We start from the raw sequence: 15,290 nt of genomic DNA, 5'->3' as shown, positions 1-15,290 counted from the left end.
GGTGCTCTTTCCTGCCAAGGCAGGGGGTCGGACTAGATGATCTACCTAGGTCCCTTCCGACTCTAGCTACTATGAAACTATGAAACTATGTTAAGCATAGAGTTGCCACTTTAAGCCAGAAGATCATCCGTAGTGTTGCTGTGTCTACATCCACACTTCATGAGCCCATTGTATTGCTTATGCCCTGCAAAACCTGTTTGCACATCATTACTTGAATTAAAATGGTGTGAAGAGGCATAAAAGATTTCAAGTATTCATGTATTTCCACTGCACTTACATGGTTGAGGACCACTTCTATAAAGTGGTATCGTGAAGCTATAGCCATGAGTGAAATATTCAAACAATTTGACAATCACATTGGATCTTTTTGTCCTTTAGGCTATCACTTCTGATGCCTAGTGCAGTCTCAATAGAAGTCAGTGGAACTCTTTTTAGAAGTATTGTTTGGGTGCCATAAAATCATTATGACAGTGGTGACAGTTAAAATTAAGGAGCTAAAATCCTTGCTAAGTTTCAGAGATAATTCTGTTATAAATCTGTTATAATTTACAGATTTTTTTTTTTTGAGAGAGGTAACAAGCTTCTCTTTTTTCTGTTTCCAACATAGTAAAAGGCACAAGTCCTCAGGAAAAGCCCCAGTATTTAAGGATTTTAATGCATATTTTTACTTAAATGAATAATCGTAATAATAACGAAATAGTGTGATTCCATCCAGAAAATGAATTAGATGTAGGAATGATGAAGAGATGTAGAGGTTGGACGCAGTTATCCATGGCTTTTCTTCATCCCCAGTATCTGGTTAAGTGAAGGATCAAGAACTTTTTCAGGTAGGCCTCTGGTCTTATTTTTGGTAAGCAGTGCCTATTGTCTAATATAAGCCCTAGTAGCATTGTGGGTCATTCTGTTCGACTTTCTCTCTAGTTTTGTACGATAGTTCTTATTATTTATTTGCCTGTACACATCACACACAGATGATGGAAAACTGATATGAGAATTTTCCAAAAAACATGAATGGGATTTGCCAAAGTGGGGGCAAACATGGCTGTATAGATTGAGATGATAATGCACTGGTTGCCTAATAGGGTATCGTACACCATGAGTGAGACAGCAGAATTCTGCCTTTTGAGAGTGCTACGGTTTTATGTTTACCAACTGTTTAAGTCAAAAGTATATTACATTGTGAGGCGTGTATGGATTTGAATTGTGAAAATTAGAACTTTAATTTTTTTGGCCAGTTTATAAAATTTACCCTCTCCCCACTTAATCTTGTACGAATGCACAAGTGTCCATTGTGCCAAGCTATGAATTAGGATTTGATTAATGTACTTTTTGCTGTCAAGGCTACTGTTATACCAGAGGCAGGCAAAATACAGCCCATGGGCCGGATCTGGCCTGCCAGGCACTTTCATCTGGCTTGTGGGCGCCTGCCAGCTAATTGTACCTGACCCATCCCGCGCACCTTGCTCCCACCCTCATGGGTGGAAGGGCCTAACCCCAGCCAGCACGCAATTTCCAGGCAAGGCTGCTGCAGCTGCTGGGACACCTGCTTAGCTTCCCTGGGATCCCACTTGCTCCGGGCACCAGGTAGGGAAGCGGTGGGGGTGGGTGCAGCGGCAGGGGTTGAGCTACAGCTGGGCAGAAGTATAGAGGGCTTGGGCTGGTGGCAGTGCGAAGCCCATGCTGAGGGGCACGGTGGGAGTATGGAGCTCAGGTAGGCATGGTGTGGGTGTGAGGGAGTTTGGGGGGGGAGTGGGGATCCCCCATGCACTACCTGTCCCACTCACCCCCATGGCACACAGCCGCCATCACCAGCATCAGCAGGGGGCTGATGCTCGGGGCCGGCACAGGTTCAGTTCCAGTCAGTGCTGCACATGGTGGCAAGGAATGCAGCCTAGCTGGCCCACCTCTATTGCCAGGGGCTCCCTGTGGCGCACATGCAGCTCCCAGCACTCGCATGCCACCAGGGGAAGCCTCATGCAATGGAGCTGGGTGCTGTGCAGGTCCTGGGACTCTGCTGGAAGTGGAGGGGAGCCAGTTGCCCAAAAACTAAAACAACTTGGTAAGTTTTCCTCCCATTGGACTCTGGTGACATTGAAGAGGGTTGCCAGTAGCAGGATAGCTGCTTATCTTCAGCAAAAAAAGGAAAATGTATACATCTTCTTTAGAATGCTAATGGTGTTTAGTCTTTTTATAATAACTTTACAATTATTGAAAATGTGTTTAGGTCAGAGAAGGTAGGGATGACATTTTCTTGCTCTTAAACTTCTGCTGCCTTGTGGAATATAGCTTACTTGGTTGGTTATTGAGTTCTGGCTAGGGAGTCCTGTCGTGTATCTTTCACTGTTGGAAAGCAGATAAAGCAATCATTCCTTATGATTTTGTAAATGTTACCGTATAATGACTGTATTGGCCTACCTGAAGCAGACTACCCAGGAGTTTTAAGGAGGAGTGGAACTGAAAGATGCTATTCTCAAATTTGGTAACACTGACCTCAAGTGGTCCATTGCCAATTTAAATTACCAAATGAGTAGTAATAGTAATAGTAAATTAATGCAAGGGATTGTATTTGTCTCAATTTTTCTTTTCTTCTTTTGGCCAAAAGTCAACTAAAGTAGTTTTTTCAGCTTTGTGCTTCTCTGTTCAGAAGGGGATAGTCACATTCTCCCTCAAATTTATGCTATGAAAAGTAAGTTTCTGTAAGAGTTGGTCATAAAGCAACACTATTTTTTTAATTTAAACTTTCAGAAGAACCTATTGAAATGTCTGGATTTTAAATGTTAAGATTTCACTCCCTTCCTACTCAGCCATGGAGTGAATTGCTGATGTCTCTGGAAGATATTTCCTGAATTGTCACAAGTGCAAGGGTGGGGAACGCCTGGATGTGACTGAAATTGGCATTTGCAAATTCAGAGGCTAAGAGTATTAACTTGACATGGATGTGGCAATGTGAGCGTCTTCCCATGGCTCAGTTTAATTTTTTTTCCTAATCTGAAATGTGTCCCCAGTATGAAGTCTTTTGTCTGAACAGAAGTTGTTACGACTGCTGCTTTGTGTCATGTTATTTTAGAAAACTTTTGAAAAAAAGATTTGCAGTGAGAACTTTTAAGCAGGTTGCTCTTTCTTGAAGTTGCCATCTATAAAACAGGTGGCTTTACAAACATTTCATTATTATAAGATTAATACCCATCTGGGAAAACAATTTTCCATAATTTGCATCACAAAGAGCTGATGTATTACTGTAGTTACCAGGGGTTCTGAAACCAGATTAAAATTAGTAAAAAAAAAAAAAAAAAAATTAGTTTTCAGTTTGGAAATTTAATTTTACTCTTGCAGTGGCCATTGCTAACAATCTGTCTGCTAATTTATGTATTTTTTTTACTTTCAAGAAGCACAAACGCAGGAGCTCTTGCTCAACCTCTCATCTGTTGGCTTCATTTAGAAAGTGAACCCCAAAACTTCTCAGAGCACTGCCTTAAGAAAGCTGAGGCAAATGTAATCAGTTTCCAGAGACAATATAATATTTGGTGGTGTACCAATGATGATCATATGAAAGTTTGATTCAGAGCCATCTTAGGTCATCCAGAGAGGCAGATTCCTTTCAGGTGATTTTTGCTTAGTTTTGGTTTTTAAAATAATCTTGAACAGATATAAAAGATATTTTTCATTGTGGAAAGAGTGCAGGAGAGAGTACCTTGTAAAATAACTTCAGAAGAAAAAATATTCTGGTTCTCCGCTGCATCACTTGTTTGCTACTTTCCCTTTATTTGATAACAGAAACTTGGTTCTTTTAACTTTATAGTATAAAGACAGGATTTTGGATTCACTTCAGTCCTTCTTCTCATCTACAAAAATGAATGAATTCAAATTTACTTTAAACTTGCTAACTAAAAGTGATTTGTTATCCTAGGTCTTATCTGATGCTTTTGGGTTAGCCGGAAGCATTCTAAATTCTTTTACCTTTCTACAAATGATTGGCTCCAGGTTGCTGAAATAATCTGTCTTCGGAGGTGTTTTTCCATCTTATCAGGTCTCTTTATGTTGTTCTTTCATGTTTGTCACTTTCCTCTGCTGTTTTGCAAACTGTTTTTGCAGTTAGTATGCTGATAAGTCTCAAGTAAGATTCATTACTGTTTGCCTAAAATCCAAATGAAATTACATGGAAGATGCTGCTTGGAAAAAAAATTGTCATAAGTAGCAGGCATAATATCATGAAACTGGAAGGGTTGCTTTCTCTCCCACCCTGTGAAAAAATGATTTTATCTCTTTACCTTCTAATTATGCAACAGAAGGCAAATAATTAGCTTTATTTTGATGATACTCATATGCAGCTGTATCTGCTTCTCTGTCTTTCTGGCTATATTGCAACTATTCCTTCACTCTGAATTAATATTTATGTATAAACACAGTCTTTCCATGAAGCTGAAACTCTACACAAAATTGGAAATCACCAATCATGTCCTATTATCTGTCTTAATAGATGAGTAAATCTGATCCCCTTTGGAAGCAGGGTGAAAAATTTACCTGCTTTTTTGCTTGCTGCCAGCAATAAGTATCCATTTTATGCGTCTTACTGAAGGTACAGTACAGAGAAATAAATCTGTGTAAGACTAAGACGTATACGTTAGGTATTGCTCGTCTTGCTGGGGAGCCATACAAAGCAATGTGTGTTTATCCAATAACTTCTTTTTACTAGTTCAGTGGTTCTCAACCTTTTTAGACGTGAGGCACCCCTCAGACCCCTCCACAACTTGTCAGTATTTTGCAGCACCCCACTTAAGACACTACTATGAATAGTATAAGATAATCATAATTACAGTGTTAATGATCTAGTTTGTAATTTATTTCTTCCTTATATCGTACTTGCCACACTGTCACTGGTGCTGTGGCTAGGTGGATCTGCACCATGTACTTCCTGCAGAACCAGGCTGGGAAGCAGCTGTGGTGGGAGCATTCACTGTTGTGCAGCCCTTGCCAGTCTGACCCTGCATGACATCTGGAAACAGAGGCCTGTGAAGTGATGGTAACTGTCCCACATGCCTCTTTTCAGGAGGCATGGCAGAGTTGAACTGAGAAGCAGGTAGAGTTGAAAAGTATGCTTGCCAGCATTACGTTATACAGGCAGGTGCACTGTTTCTGTTGCAGCTCTTTCCAGTTTGGCTCCAATGTGCCTCCTGAACATCGAGATGTGTGGGGCAGTGCTACCTGGTGGCAGTGGCATGTCCCTCCAAGCTGCTGCCACTTTGGGATGTAATTGCCTTGCATGCCTGGATTTTCAGGGGGCACGTGGAGCCCCACTGAGAAGGAACTGTAGCAGAAGCCGCGTGCCTGCCTGTATAAAGATAGATGTAGGGGAGATGGATCTGCAAGCACAGGAAGTGGGTCTTGGAGAGAGTGCTTCGAGACAATTTTATGGCCATTCCTTTCCTGATTCACTTTTCTTTCTTTCTTTCTTTCTTCCTGCTCCCAGTTAAGGGCTGATACTATTCATAGCCTCCAAACTCCTTCTGGTTTTGTATTTATTCTCTCCCTTGAATTACATTTTGCTAATTGGATTTCTTCTTCTCTGATTCTTTGGTGTTCCCTTTCTTTCTGAATCCACTCCCTTTCTTTCATCTGGCTCTTGCCTTTTACATAGATAAATGCCTGATTCAGCTAATAGAGTGTTTACATGTTGCTATGTCAGCTCTTCCACCCCGCAAGTATCGCCAGCTTCCCTGCCTTTTTTTGTCATATAACTTTCTCTGTTTTTTCTTCCGTGTACTTTCTTCTCCATAAATAGAGAATCAACTTCCTGAGCTAGTCCACAAAACCTCACTATTTGCACTTCTTGAACATGCCTTCTGAAGGCCCACTGCTTTTATGGTGCCAAAAAGAAGCAAGCACACAAACAAACAAACAAACAAACAAACAGGAAACCCTTTTATTTGTTTATATAAATAATAAACATTATTTTTATAAAATTATATTAAAATGTTTGGTATTCTGTCATATGTTAGCCTTGGGCAAGTACAACTACATGGTTTTATTGATGTCTTCCCCTACTGCCTTGTGACTCTGATCTTTGCATCTGAAATTAATCTGTAAGGCCCTTGGGACAGATCATGTTTTATGTCTGTTGCAAGGCACTTATTCATCTTGTACAAGGTGCAAAAATAATAATATACACCGAGGTGGCATAATCCATTGATTTTTATTTTGGGATTACCTTGATTTAAGACTGTTTATATGGAAAGTATACATATCCTTTCATATTATATATTTGCTAGAATTTTTAACTAGTGTGGACACTTGCCATGTATACTGCAGAAGTCAGCTCATCCAATCCATGATTTTTTTAAATGAAGTTTTTCCTGTTTCATACCACCTTAAATGTAGTAACTGCAAAATATAACTCTTTATTACTAAATTGACAGATTTCCTAGAATAGAAATTGTTGAATCTGACTACTTGTGTCTGCACAGGAGTATTTCTGTGCTATTTGATTAAAAATAGTTTGGCTGTTTCCTAAAGCAGAAAAAAATGATTAAAACTGTGATTCTAGACATGCAATGCTTTAAGTAATAAAAAAAAAGTAATAGGAGAGGGCTGTTTTTGTTGGTTTTTATTTGTTGAAATTGTTAATTCAGCAAGGCCAAAGCCTATGCAAGGTAATCTGTAGCGTTCTCACCTGCTAATTGTGTGTCCAGACAGCAGGGGTGGCCAAACCATGGTTCACAAGCCTTGTGCTGTTCCTAGGCAATTTTAAATTTGGCTGCTGAAAAAAGTCATTTAATGACAAATTATTTGAGCTGGGGTCCTGTCGGGGATGCACATCTTAAATTTATTGTGTTCTGCAGCTCTTAGCCACACTCGCCGTTCATGGTGTCTGCTGTTGTTAAATTTAACAAGTCAGGCAGGTTGTAATACTTAGCCTTATACAGACTTTGGGGATCTGATTCAGGGCTATTATACCTGCAGTTGTGATGCATGTTTGATTTTTTTCTGGACGTTTGTTTGGGGTTATTTTGTTTTTTGTTCCCCCTTCTTTTGTAGAGAAGTTTACAGTCAATGTTTTCTTAAACTATTTGAGAGGAGTCAGGGTTGACTAATGATATTTTTGTGATTCCTAATTAATCTAATCCTGTAACAGCATGAATGACCAGTGTATTGCAGCGCAGCTAACCACATATTTTTGCCAAATATACAAGCATTTTTGTTCCCTTGAATGGTACCCTTCCAGTTCTAGTGAATTAACTCTGACTTTCAAGTGAGTTTCTTATCTAGAAACACTGTGAACTATATAAGAATTGCCTTTAGGGAGACGGTGTGAGTGAATGACAGCATCTTAAATGCTCTGCATGAAGATCTGTTCTATTCAGGTTGAGGAGAGTTAGCTTGCTGCAGCTCCTTTTTAGAAGAACAGAGTAGGGCTGTGGTGAGAGTTCACACCAAAATTAATATGCAAGTAGAGGAGGCTGCTATTATATTAAGAAATGACTGCTAGCTCAAATGGAAATGTTTTCAAACAAGGCTGACTTGCATAGCGTACAACTGGGGAGAGTGACCGCTTATTGCATGCAATTGCTGCAGTGTATGTTGTCATCTGATGCCCTTTATAAAGTAAAGTTATAAACAAGCTAATAATAGGACCACTACAGTTAAGTATCTGTCAGCATCTTCATTAAGCCAGTCCTATTTTCAGGAGTTTGTAACTGTGCCATAAAAATGTTCTATTGGCCCAAATTCTCTCTTGCCTAGAGACGCTTCCAGCCCTTATTTGTATAAATCCATACGTCTGCTTATAAGGTAGAGGAGTATAAATAAGTTTGCCTCTGATGGAAGTAGAAATAAGAGAGTTTTCAATAGCTTAGAGTTCTTCAGTCAAAACTACTTTTTGTAAAATGAACGATCAACCTGATATATTGAAAACAATAAAACAAAATATATGTTGAAAATTGGAATTGAAATTGGAAAGCTTTACCTCAGCATAGCAGAGAAGCTAAATGAATTACTTACATTGGTGTTTACTGCAGAATACTGGCCTAGATGGATCATTGGGCTGACCCAGCATAGCACTTCTCATGTCCTTATCTGCTGACCAGAGTAGATTCATCTGATTCACCAAGTCCAGGATTTGAAAAATTAGGGCTGACCTAGACTGTAGTCAGGGAGTCTGTACTCCCTGATTTGGGCTGTCTTCATCTGTGTAATACCAGTCTGTCAATATAGCCACTTCACACATTTTGGACACTGAGTGCATTCTTTGTGCCACTTGGAGGTGCATGCAAGTTGATCTGAAATTGTAGTGCCGTGTCTGTGTTGAAGAAAGGGAAGTACAAGCTGCTGCTGTCCTGGAGATTTGAGCACATTGCCTCCAGGATGGTGCAGGCCTCTCTGGAGTCTGAGAATCAGAGGAGTTCCCTTACCCACGTGAGCAGCTCCACTGAAGATAGATGTACTGTTTGTGTATGTCAGTATTGTAGGGTTGGCCCCCAGGTTAATGAATGTGTGAGCTCTTAAGTTTGGGTCTGTCCTCAGTTTGCATATCTAAAGTCTGATTCTACTGTTCAACACCTTCATCTCCAGCAAAGTTAATAGTGGTTGAATGGGCAGCAAAACATCTGAAGAAGTAGCTCTGGCTTTCTGATTTTTTTTCAGCATTTTTTTTTAAGGTGGTAGGGAGAAGAGAAGGGGAAGGAAGATTTAGAATACATTAGAAAACAGGAATCATGTCTAATAAATTAATGCTTTGCAAACAAACGTTTGATTGATGGTAAATTGTTTTTCTCTCCCTTCCTCTACATTCTAGCACAACATTCTGAAATTTTTTGGCCATTGCAACGACATTGACCGGGAGATGCGGAAATGTTTAAAGAAAGAGGTAAGTTGTTAATTTAAAAGGCAAGTCTAAAAAGTTGAAGTTTTCTAAGGTTATATTAGAGTGAGTAGTGACAGGACAGATTCTTTAGTCTAGTGCAATAAAAACATATAATTAGCTTGTAATGTTGCTTCCATCCTGAATTGGACATGGGTGAGACTCAAGCCTACATTCCTTGTGAGAGAGGCCTGTTATAGGTGTGTGTAGTGAGAGATGGGGTTGAGACCCAGGTGCATAGGTAAGGTAGAGGAGAGGCCTCTCTGGCCACCTTGTTCTGGTAATTAATTGTATGGGCCAGGTCCTGGAAATGAGTAATTGTAGGCAGGTCCCTGAGCCCCAAAGAAACTTGCTGAAGTCAACATAGCTCTTTAAGGTTATAGGTGTCTGCCTGTGCTGATCTGTTGCTCCATAAGTGGTCTCACTTTTATACTTTTTTAGAGCGATCCAGTTCAAGCACTTGTCAAAACTAGAAAATACATTTTTAGAAAATCTTGTACAAAACAAGGGAACAATCTGTCCTTTTTACCACCTTTCACTTGGGTGTAGCACAAAGGAATTGCTTGGAAACATTACCTCTGAATCAAAAATACAGAAATATTTCGTCCTTTTCTGTATAATCCCCCTGGTCTTTTAGTACTGATTGGCAATCTTGCAGTTGCTTAAGTGTTTTGCATTCTGTTGGTCCCTCTTCAGCAGAAATGTTAATATAGCCTGAGTGCACATAAAGACAAAAACTACTTGGCGTGATACGTTAATAAGAACTGGTGCCATTCCACTCCTTGTGTGTGTTGGTTTTTAAACATTGGCCGAAGATTTCCTGTGAACCCAAAGGTAGGCAGGTATCTAAAAACCTGTTTCCTTGCACAGTACAGTACTGACAAAATCAAATGCAAAATAAGATTTTGAACTCTCAGTAACAAATTCATATTCTGCTGTTGTGTTTTTTTTTAAACAAAATAGTAGTAAAGTGCCTCTTTTCTTTTTCTTAGGACCACGGTATTTGTACATTGCCTAACATAAAATGACAATGGTTTAGTTCTGTTGGAATAGCACTTGATGTGGAAGTCTCTCTAACTGCAGTGAAACTATGTAGTGAGTTGCTGAATTGAACCCAAAGATGATCCTCTAGGTAGAATGTTCCTGCTCAGGACTCTGCTTATTTGCAGCCTTGCCTTGCAGATGCAAGAAAATGGTCCACTTGACTAAACAATTAGAAGATTTAAAATATGGGGCAAATTGTCAAATGGGCTATAAACTGATCTTTAAGCCTGTAAGTGTCATTCATGTGATACAATTGATGCATGCAGCATTTGTGTGGAGTGATAGTGTCTGTTTACATGGTGTATTGCACACACAGTTGCAGGTGCCACATTGGCAGCCAGAACCTGAAAATAAGACTCTGAATTCCTAATGTTGGACAAATAATGTTTGGTTTTCATTATCGGTCGAGTTGCACTTAATCAGCTTTGACTCGAATAGCTTTATACTACAGCTTGAAAAAGTGGGAGAGGACCGGGGCTGAGGAGTGTAAAATGTTGAACGTAAAAATCTTTGAAAATGGTATGCTGATCGCCTTCCAGTATAGTTATGATTATTTTTCTTTCATTGGAATATTCACATATTAATTTTCCTGGAAGTTTGTGTATTATCTACTTCTTCGAACTATGGCTGCAGTGATATAAAGGCATCATTGTAAAATCCCTGGAAGGACTAAAGGCTTACTGGGGTAGTTGGGCAACAATTTTAACATATTTTTTCAAAACAGAGTATGTGCTACAGTTTCAGGTGGTGAATATAAATGGACAGCAGGAGGGCATAGAAAACCAGCTGGCTGAAGCAGCAGACTTTAAAGACTATACCAGAGATGATGGGTTTTCTTTTTTGTTCCATATTATTGACGTTTGGCAGTTGTGGTTTTGTGGGCTTTTTGGTGTGCAAACCATTTATGAATTCTGTATTGACTTCTTTCTCACTTTAACTTGTACTCTGTCATCGCATCCAAAGCAAACAATTTTTGCTCCAGAAAGTGTGAGAATCAGAAGCCTATACTAATAGGGGAAAATGTAACCTTTCATCAGGTTTTGCTTTTTAAGGAAAAATACAAATACAAAGTGGCAGGCAACCAAATATAGGCAGTGTGCTATGTAAAAAGCCAACACTGAATAAAGTATTTGCCATAATATTCTGCAATATGGGAAAAGTACAAAGGTTCAGTTGATTTTCAAGTGAGGTATGGATTCACCATAGCTGGTTATAATAATTGCATATAAAATTTGAACAGAGATCTGAAGTAGGCTTCAGTTAATTTTTCAAAATAGCTTTCAACTGTATCCTATTTAATAACCTGCCATTTGGCTTTTCAAAATGTAACTTATTTGGTACCGGTCTTCCTTCACTTAGGAAGCTGTGTCCCTTCAGACCCTCTCACATTTTATAGAAGAGGGAAAGTACATCTTGTGTACATGAGTAAAGTGGGATTTATCTGCTCAAATACCACTTGCATGTAATAGTCTCTCAGATAGCATCAGTCTGACATTTTGTAGATATAAATGCACTTTGCTTTAACCATTTCACTCAGTCTTATTTTTGGGAAGCTAAATACTTTTTCTAGTAAGAGGTAGTGTAGCATTACCTCTGAAGCTAGGTTCTGGGAGAATCCTTCTTAGGACAGCGTCCAGAGAGAACTGTACACTTTTGCCCTTGATACTTTGGTGTGTGGTTAAATCACATGCACATGCTTTCCTTCAGGTCAAGAGTTACTCTCATTTGAAATCTAGAGCAAAATGTACCTTGACTTTAAATCCTTTTGAGATCTAAAGAAATTTATGTTAGGAAAAGTACTAATATCAAGCCTAGCCGGAGCTGAGAGAGATGCACAATTCAGAATATGGGGCCCCAAGGTAAGATCTTTACACGTTAACTAAACAAAATTGTTTTGAAGTCTGCCTGACAAGATAACTGTAGACTTAGATGATCTGTGTAATGATTTCTACTGTGTAATTTTCATTGTATAGAAGAGCTAAAAAGTAAAGCTTAGGCTAATTTGCACTCCTGTTGATCCAATTTTAAAAATATATTGGAAATATGTAAATATCTGTAAGCTACTGTAGCCATAAACTAATTGTTGCTCTTTGGATGTTAGAAAAGCTTGTGAGAGCAAGTAGTCATTCAAACGGTTAGTGTTTCCCTCTTTTCCCCATCCCTACCTCTTACTTCCCACAAAACCCTTAATAAAAAAAAAAAATGGCGTAGGTCCAGTGATTAAAAAAAACCCAGAGGTAGAAGAGAGCTATTAGGTCAACTAGTCCAGACTTGCGCTCATGCAGGACTGAAGCCGGAAGTGCATCTTTAAGGCCATTGTCTGGTCTAGTTCTAAATGTCTCATGGGCAAGAATTTTGACGGTCTCCTTGGGAGACATTGCACAGTAGTCTGTCTCCTGTTAGGTAACTTCCTGCTACGAAGACATTTGTTTTTGTTCAGGTCAAGATTTCCATTCAAAATTTTGATTCTGTTATGCTCCTCTAGTCGCCCTAAACATTCTCCCCCAAAAGTGCTGTGGTTCTGGTTTTTTTTGTTTTTTGTTGTGTTTTTTTTTTTTTTTAAATCCTCGGCGCTACCAGATGCGGCCTTATGACTTTGCTACGTCACGCTTCAGTTCTAATTTGTTTTCCGTCAATCAGTTCTTGAGTTTTCCATCCCCAATTCTTTAATTTGAGAAAGCCTTTCTCTTTCTCTTTTAGGGTACAGGGTATTTTAGGAGTGTTGTGTGAGTAGCTGTGCATGGGGTTCACTTAATGTGAATGAGCCCTAGAATACAACAGACTTGAGGATGCGGTTGTGTATTAACTTAAATTGTTAGTTACCTGATTTTTACTGTGTCTTGTCCACTTTGGAGTTAGTCTTTAAGACTTCCTGTTCTGGACAGCCTCTGTATCTGGGTTGAATGTGCCTTTTGTGTATGTATTCCAGATTGCCCAACTGTGTAGTGGTTATTTCTGGCTCTGTCCAGGCCAGTGGACAGTTCCCTAGATGAGGCTTCTGGCAGGGTCACTGTAGGCTAAACACAAGGTTTTTACTATCAGGTTGATGAGATTCTGTTATAATAAGGCCCATCTTGGGAGGAAGGTGGCTCGCCTTTAACTTTCAGAATGATCTGAGTTCAGCCCATGAGCCACTAATGGCACATTTATAAGCTATGGATGTCTATAGCAAAATGCAACAGCTTTGTTCTTTCATGTTCTCTTTTCAGATGGGAGATCAATCTACATGGACCATAAATGTACATAAGTTTCATTAAGAAGGCAGGGCAGGGTGGCACTTTAGGAACTGACTGGTTCAAAGAGGTGTAGATTTTGTAGGTGACAGGCTACCTTGTCAGATGCTGAGACTGGAGTTGCAGAAAGCAGGTGTTCTCAGTAAAAGGGAATTTAAAAACGGAGGATAGTGGGAGGAGGCACTGATGTGAGAGACAAAGGTGGATTAAATAGTTCAGTAGATGTACACAAAGCAATTAACTCACTGAGGGGATATAAGCTGTAGGTTATGAGGAGGACAGCTTTGTGATCCAGATGCATGCCATCCCAGACTGACCATTTAAATTAGACTGGCCCAGTGCCCCAGAACTGGGCTCAGATGCTACACATGAACCCACCTGTGTGTTTTAAGGAGATGTGAACCAATTACAACTTTATTTATTGTATGCAGGATGGTTGGGTAGTTAGCTTCCTCCAGGAGCCTCATATCCTCAAGTCTCTCTACAATTATGTTGTTGTTAAGTCTCAGCATTCATGCCAGCCTGCAAAAATAGCCTTTTTATTATGAAACAAATGTTAATTTCAAAGTATATTGAGATGATAAAACAAAAAGAGACGGTTCTTTTGTCAGTGCAAATATAACGTCTGTCAAGCAAAGACATTGATTCCCTTCTTGAGTGATAAACCTACTCTGCATTTTAAGTGTAATGACATTTTATTTCCCTGTCTGTCTTGCAGTTTGAAGCAAACAGAGCCAAGAGCAAGGCACATGCTGAAGCATTGCGACAGAGGCTTATTAATGCAAAAGACTCTGAGAGTTGAACTGTATGGTAGCTGGACAACTATACATCGTATGGACACTTGGCTGAAAGCTGAAGGAGTGTTTTATTTTCTGGGCACTTGGATATAGAAAGCTATTCATTCAACTGCTAATGTTTATAATAAAAAATTGCTAAAGTTTACACTTGCCACTTTCAAGATATTAATTGTTTAGTAAGAGATTTAGTACAATGCAGTTAACATTTCTGATGTTTGTAGTATAAATAAATGTGTCATGATTTAAAAGGGAAGCAAGGCTGGAAAATAAGTGTGCATTCTGTTGTTGGACACTGACAGCAGGCTGAGCAATAACCTGGGATACTTTAGTCAAATAAAGTGCCTCCAAAATCTTCCTATCTGGGGCTTATCTCTGTCTTGCTGTCATTCAGTACACTGTATAAGTTCTATTTCTTTTTTTTCCCTCAACCCTCCAGCAAGGAAAAGCTCATATTCTTCCAGTTCTGTGGTTGTAATTTTGTAGTTTCAAGGTTCTCTGGACTGGTGTCCAATCCCGCCAAGAACAGCTTGAAAAGTTAGGGCATGTCTATATGAGCAAGCTATTGTGGAGTTAAAACAGGTGTGAATTTTCAGAGCACAAGCTGCTTCTCAGTAACACCCCATGGGATCTCTGTTGGTATGAAGAGTGCTTTTGTGCAGTGTAGGTTGCTTCAGTTAGGACATGTAGTTAAGTTATCAGAGATGCTTCTCATGGTAGTTGTAGACTGAGTTGCTTTGTGGTGACCTGAGCATTCAGGATCAATAATTAATAACACACAAGGTTATTCATTCCCTTTCCCATTTAAAAGAAAAGCTTCATCCATGGTGCTTTGACTAGGCTGAGCACTATTGTGTTGGGAACTTAAAATATTTTTAAGCATCCCCAGTATAACTGAGCTCACTGTAACTGTAGCTTTTAGGCACAAGAGCATACAGGAGAAATTATGCAACATATACTGGAGCACCATTGCAATAGAAATGTTGCCTGTTGGACACATTCCCTGTCTGCTCTCCCCCAAGTTGCTCTACCACATTTGACTAAGCATCTTTGTCTGGGATGGCGGAGCTGCAACATGAGGACCTGGATTTGCTTGAATTGGTTCTGTTCTGTGCCCAAACTGTATAATTCTATGAAGCTCTTTTCAGCAGAAGTCTGCCTGAAATCCAACAGATGTACTCTTCTTTTTTTGGGCAGTTTGGGTAACTGTATACACACATACGCATAATGCATAACTGGAAATGAGTTCTTGAGTCTATAGATGTGTGCCCAACTTGAAAATCAGATGCATTCAAAATAATTATATATATCAAATATTTAGCATTATTAGGGGACACCCTCCCAGAGATGATGAAAGGAATATGA

General features: G+C 39.4%; 1 protein-coding gene across 1 annotated transcript in view; it reads left to right on the top strand.

Moving 5' to 3' along the window:
• CMC2 (C-X9-C motif containing 2) overlaps positions 1–14,292 on the top strand; it is a 30,805-nt gene extending 16,513 nt beyond the window's left edge. The window contains exons 3-4 of the mRNA XM_019535930.1: positions 8,789–8,860; positions 13,850–14,292. Coding sequence (XP_019391475.1) covers positions 8,789–8,860; positions 13,850–13,933 — 156 coding nt within the window. The 3' untranslated portion in view covers positions 13,934–14,292. The remainder of the gene's footprint in view (positions 1–8,788; positions 8,861–13,849) is intronic.
• Positions 14,293–15,290: the final 998 nt, after the last annotated feature.

The sequence above is a fragment of the Crocodylus porosus genome, unplaced genomic scaffold, assembly GCF_001723895.1.
Source record: "Crocodylus porosus isolate Cpor-Errol unplaced genomic scaffold, CroPor_comp1, whole genome shotgun sequence".
NCBI classification, from domain to species: domain Eukaryota; kingdom Metazoa; phylum Chordata; order Crocodylia; family Crocodylidae; genus Crocodylus; species Crocodylus porosus.
This window is presented reverse-complemented; position numbering and strand designations above follow the sequence as displayed.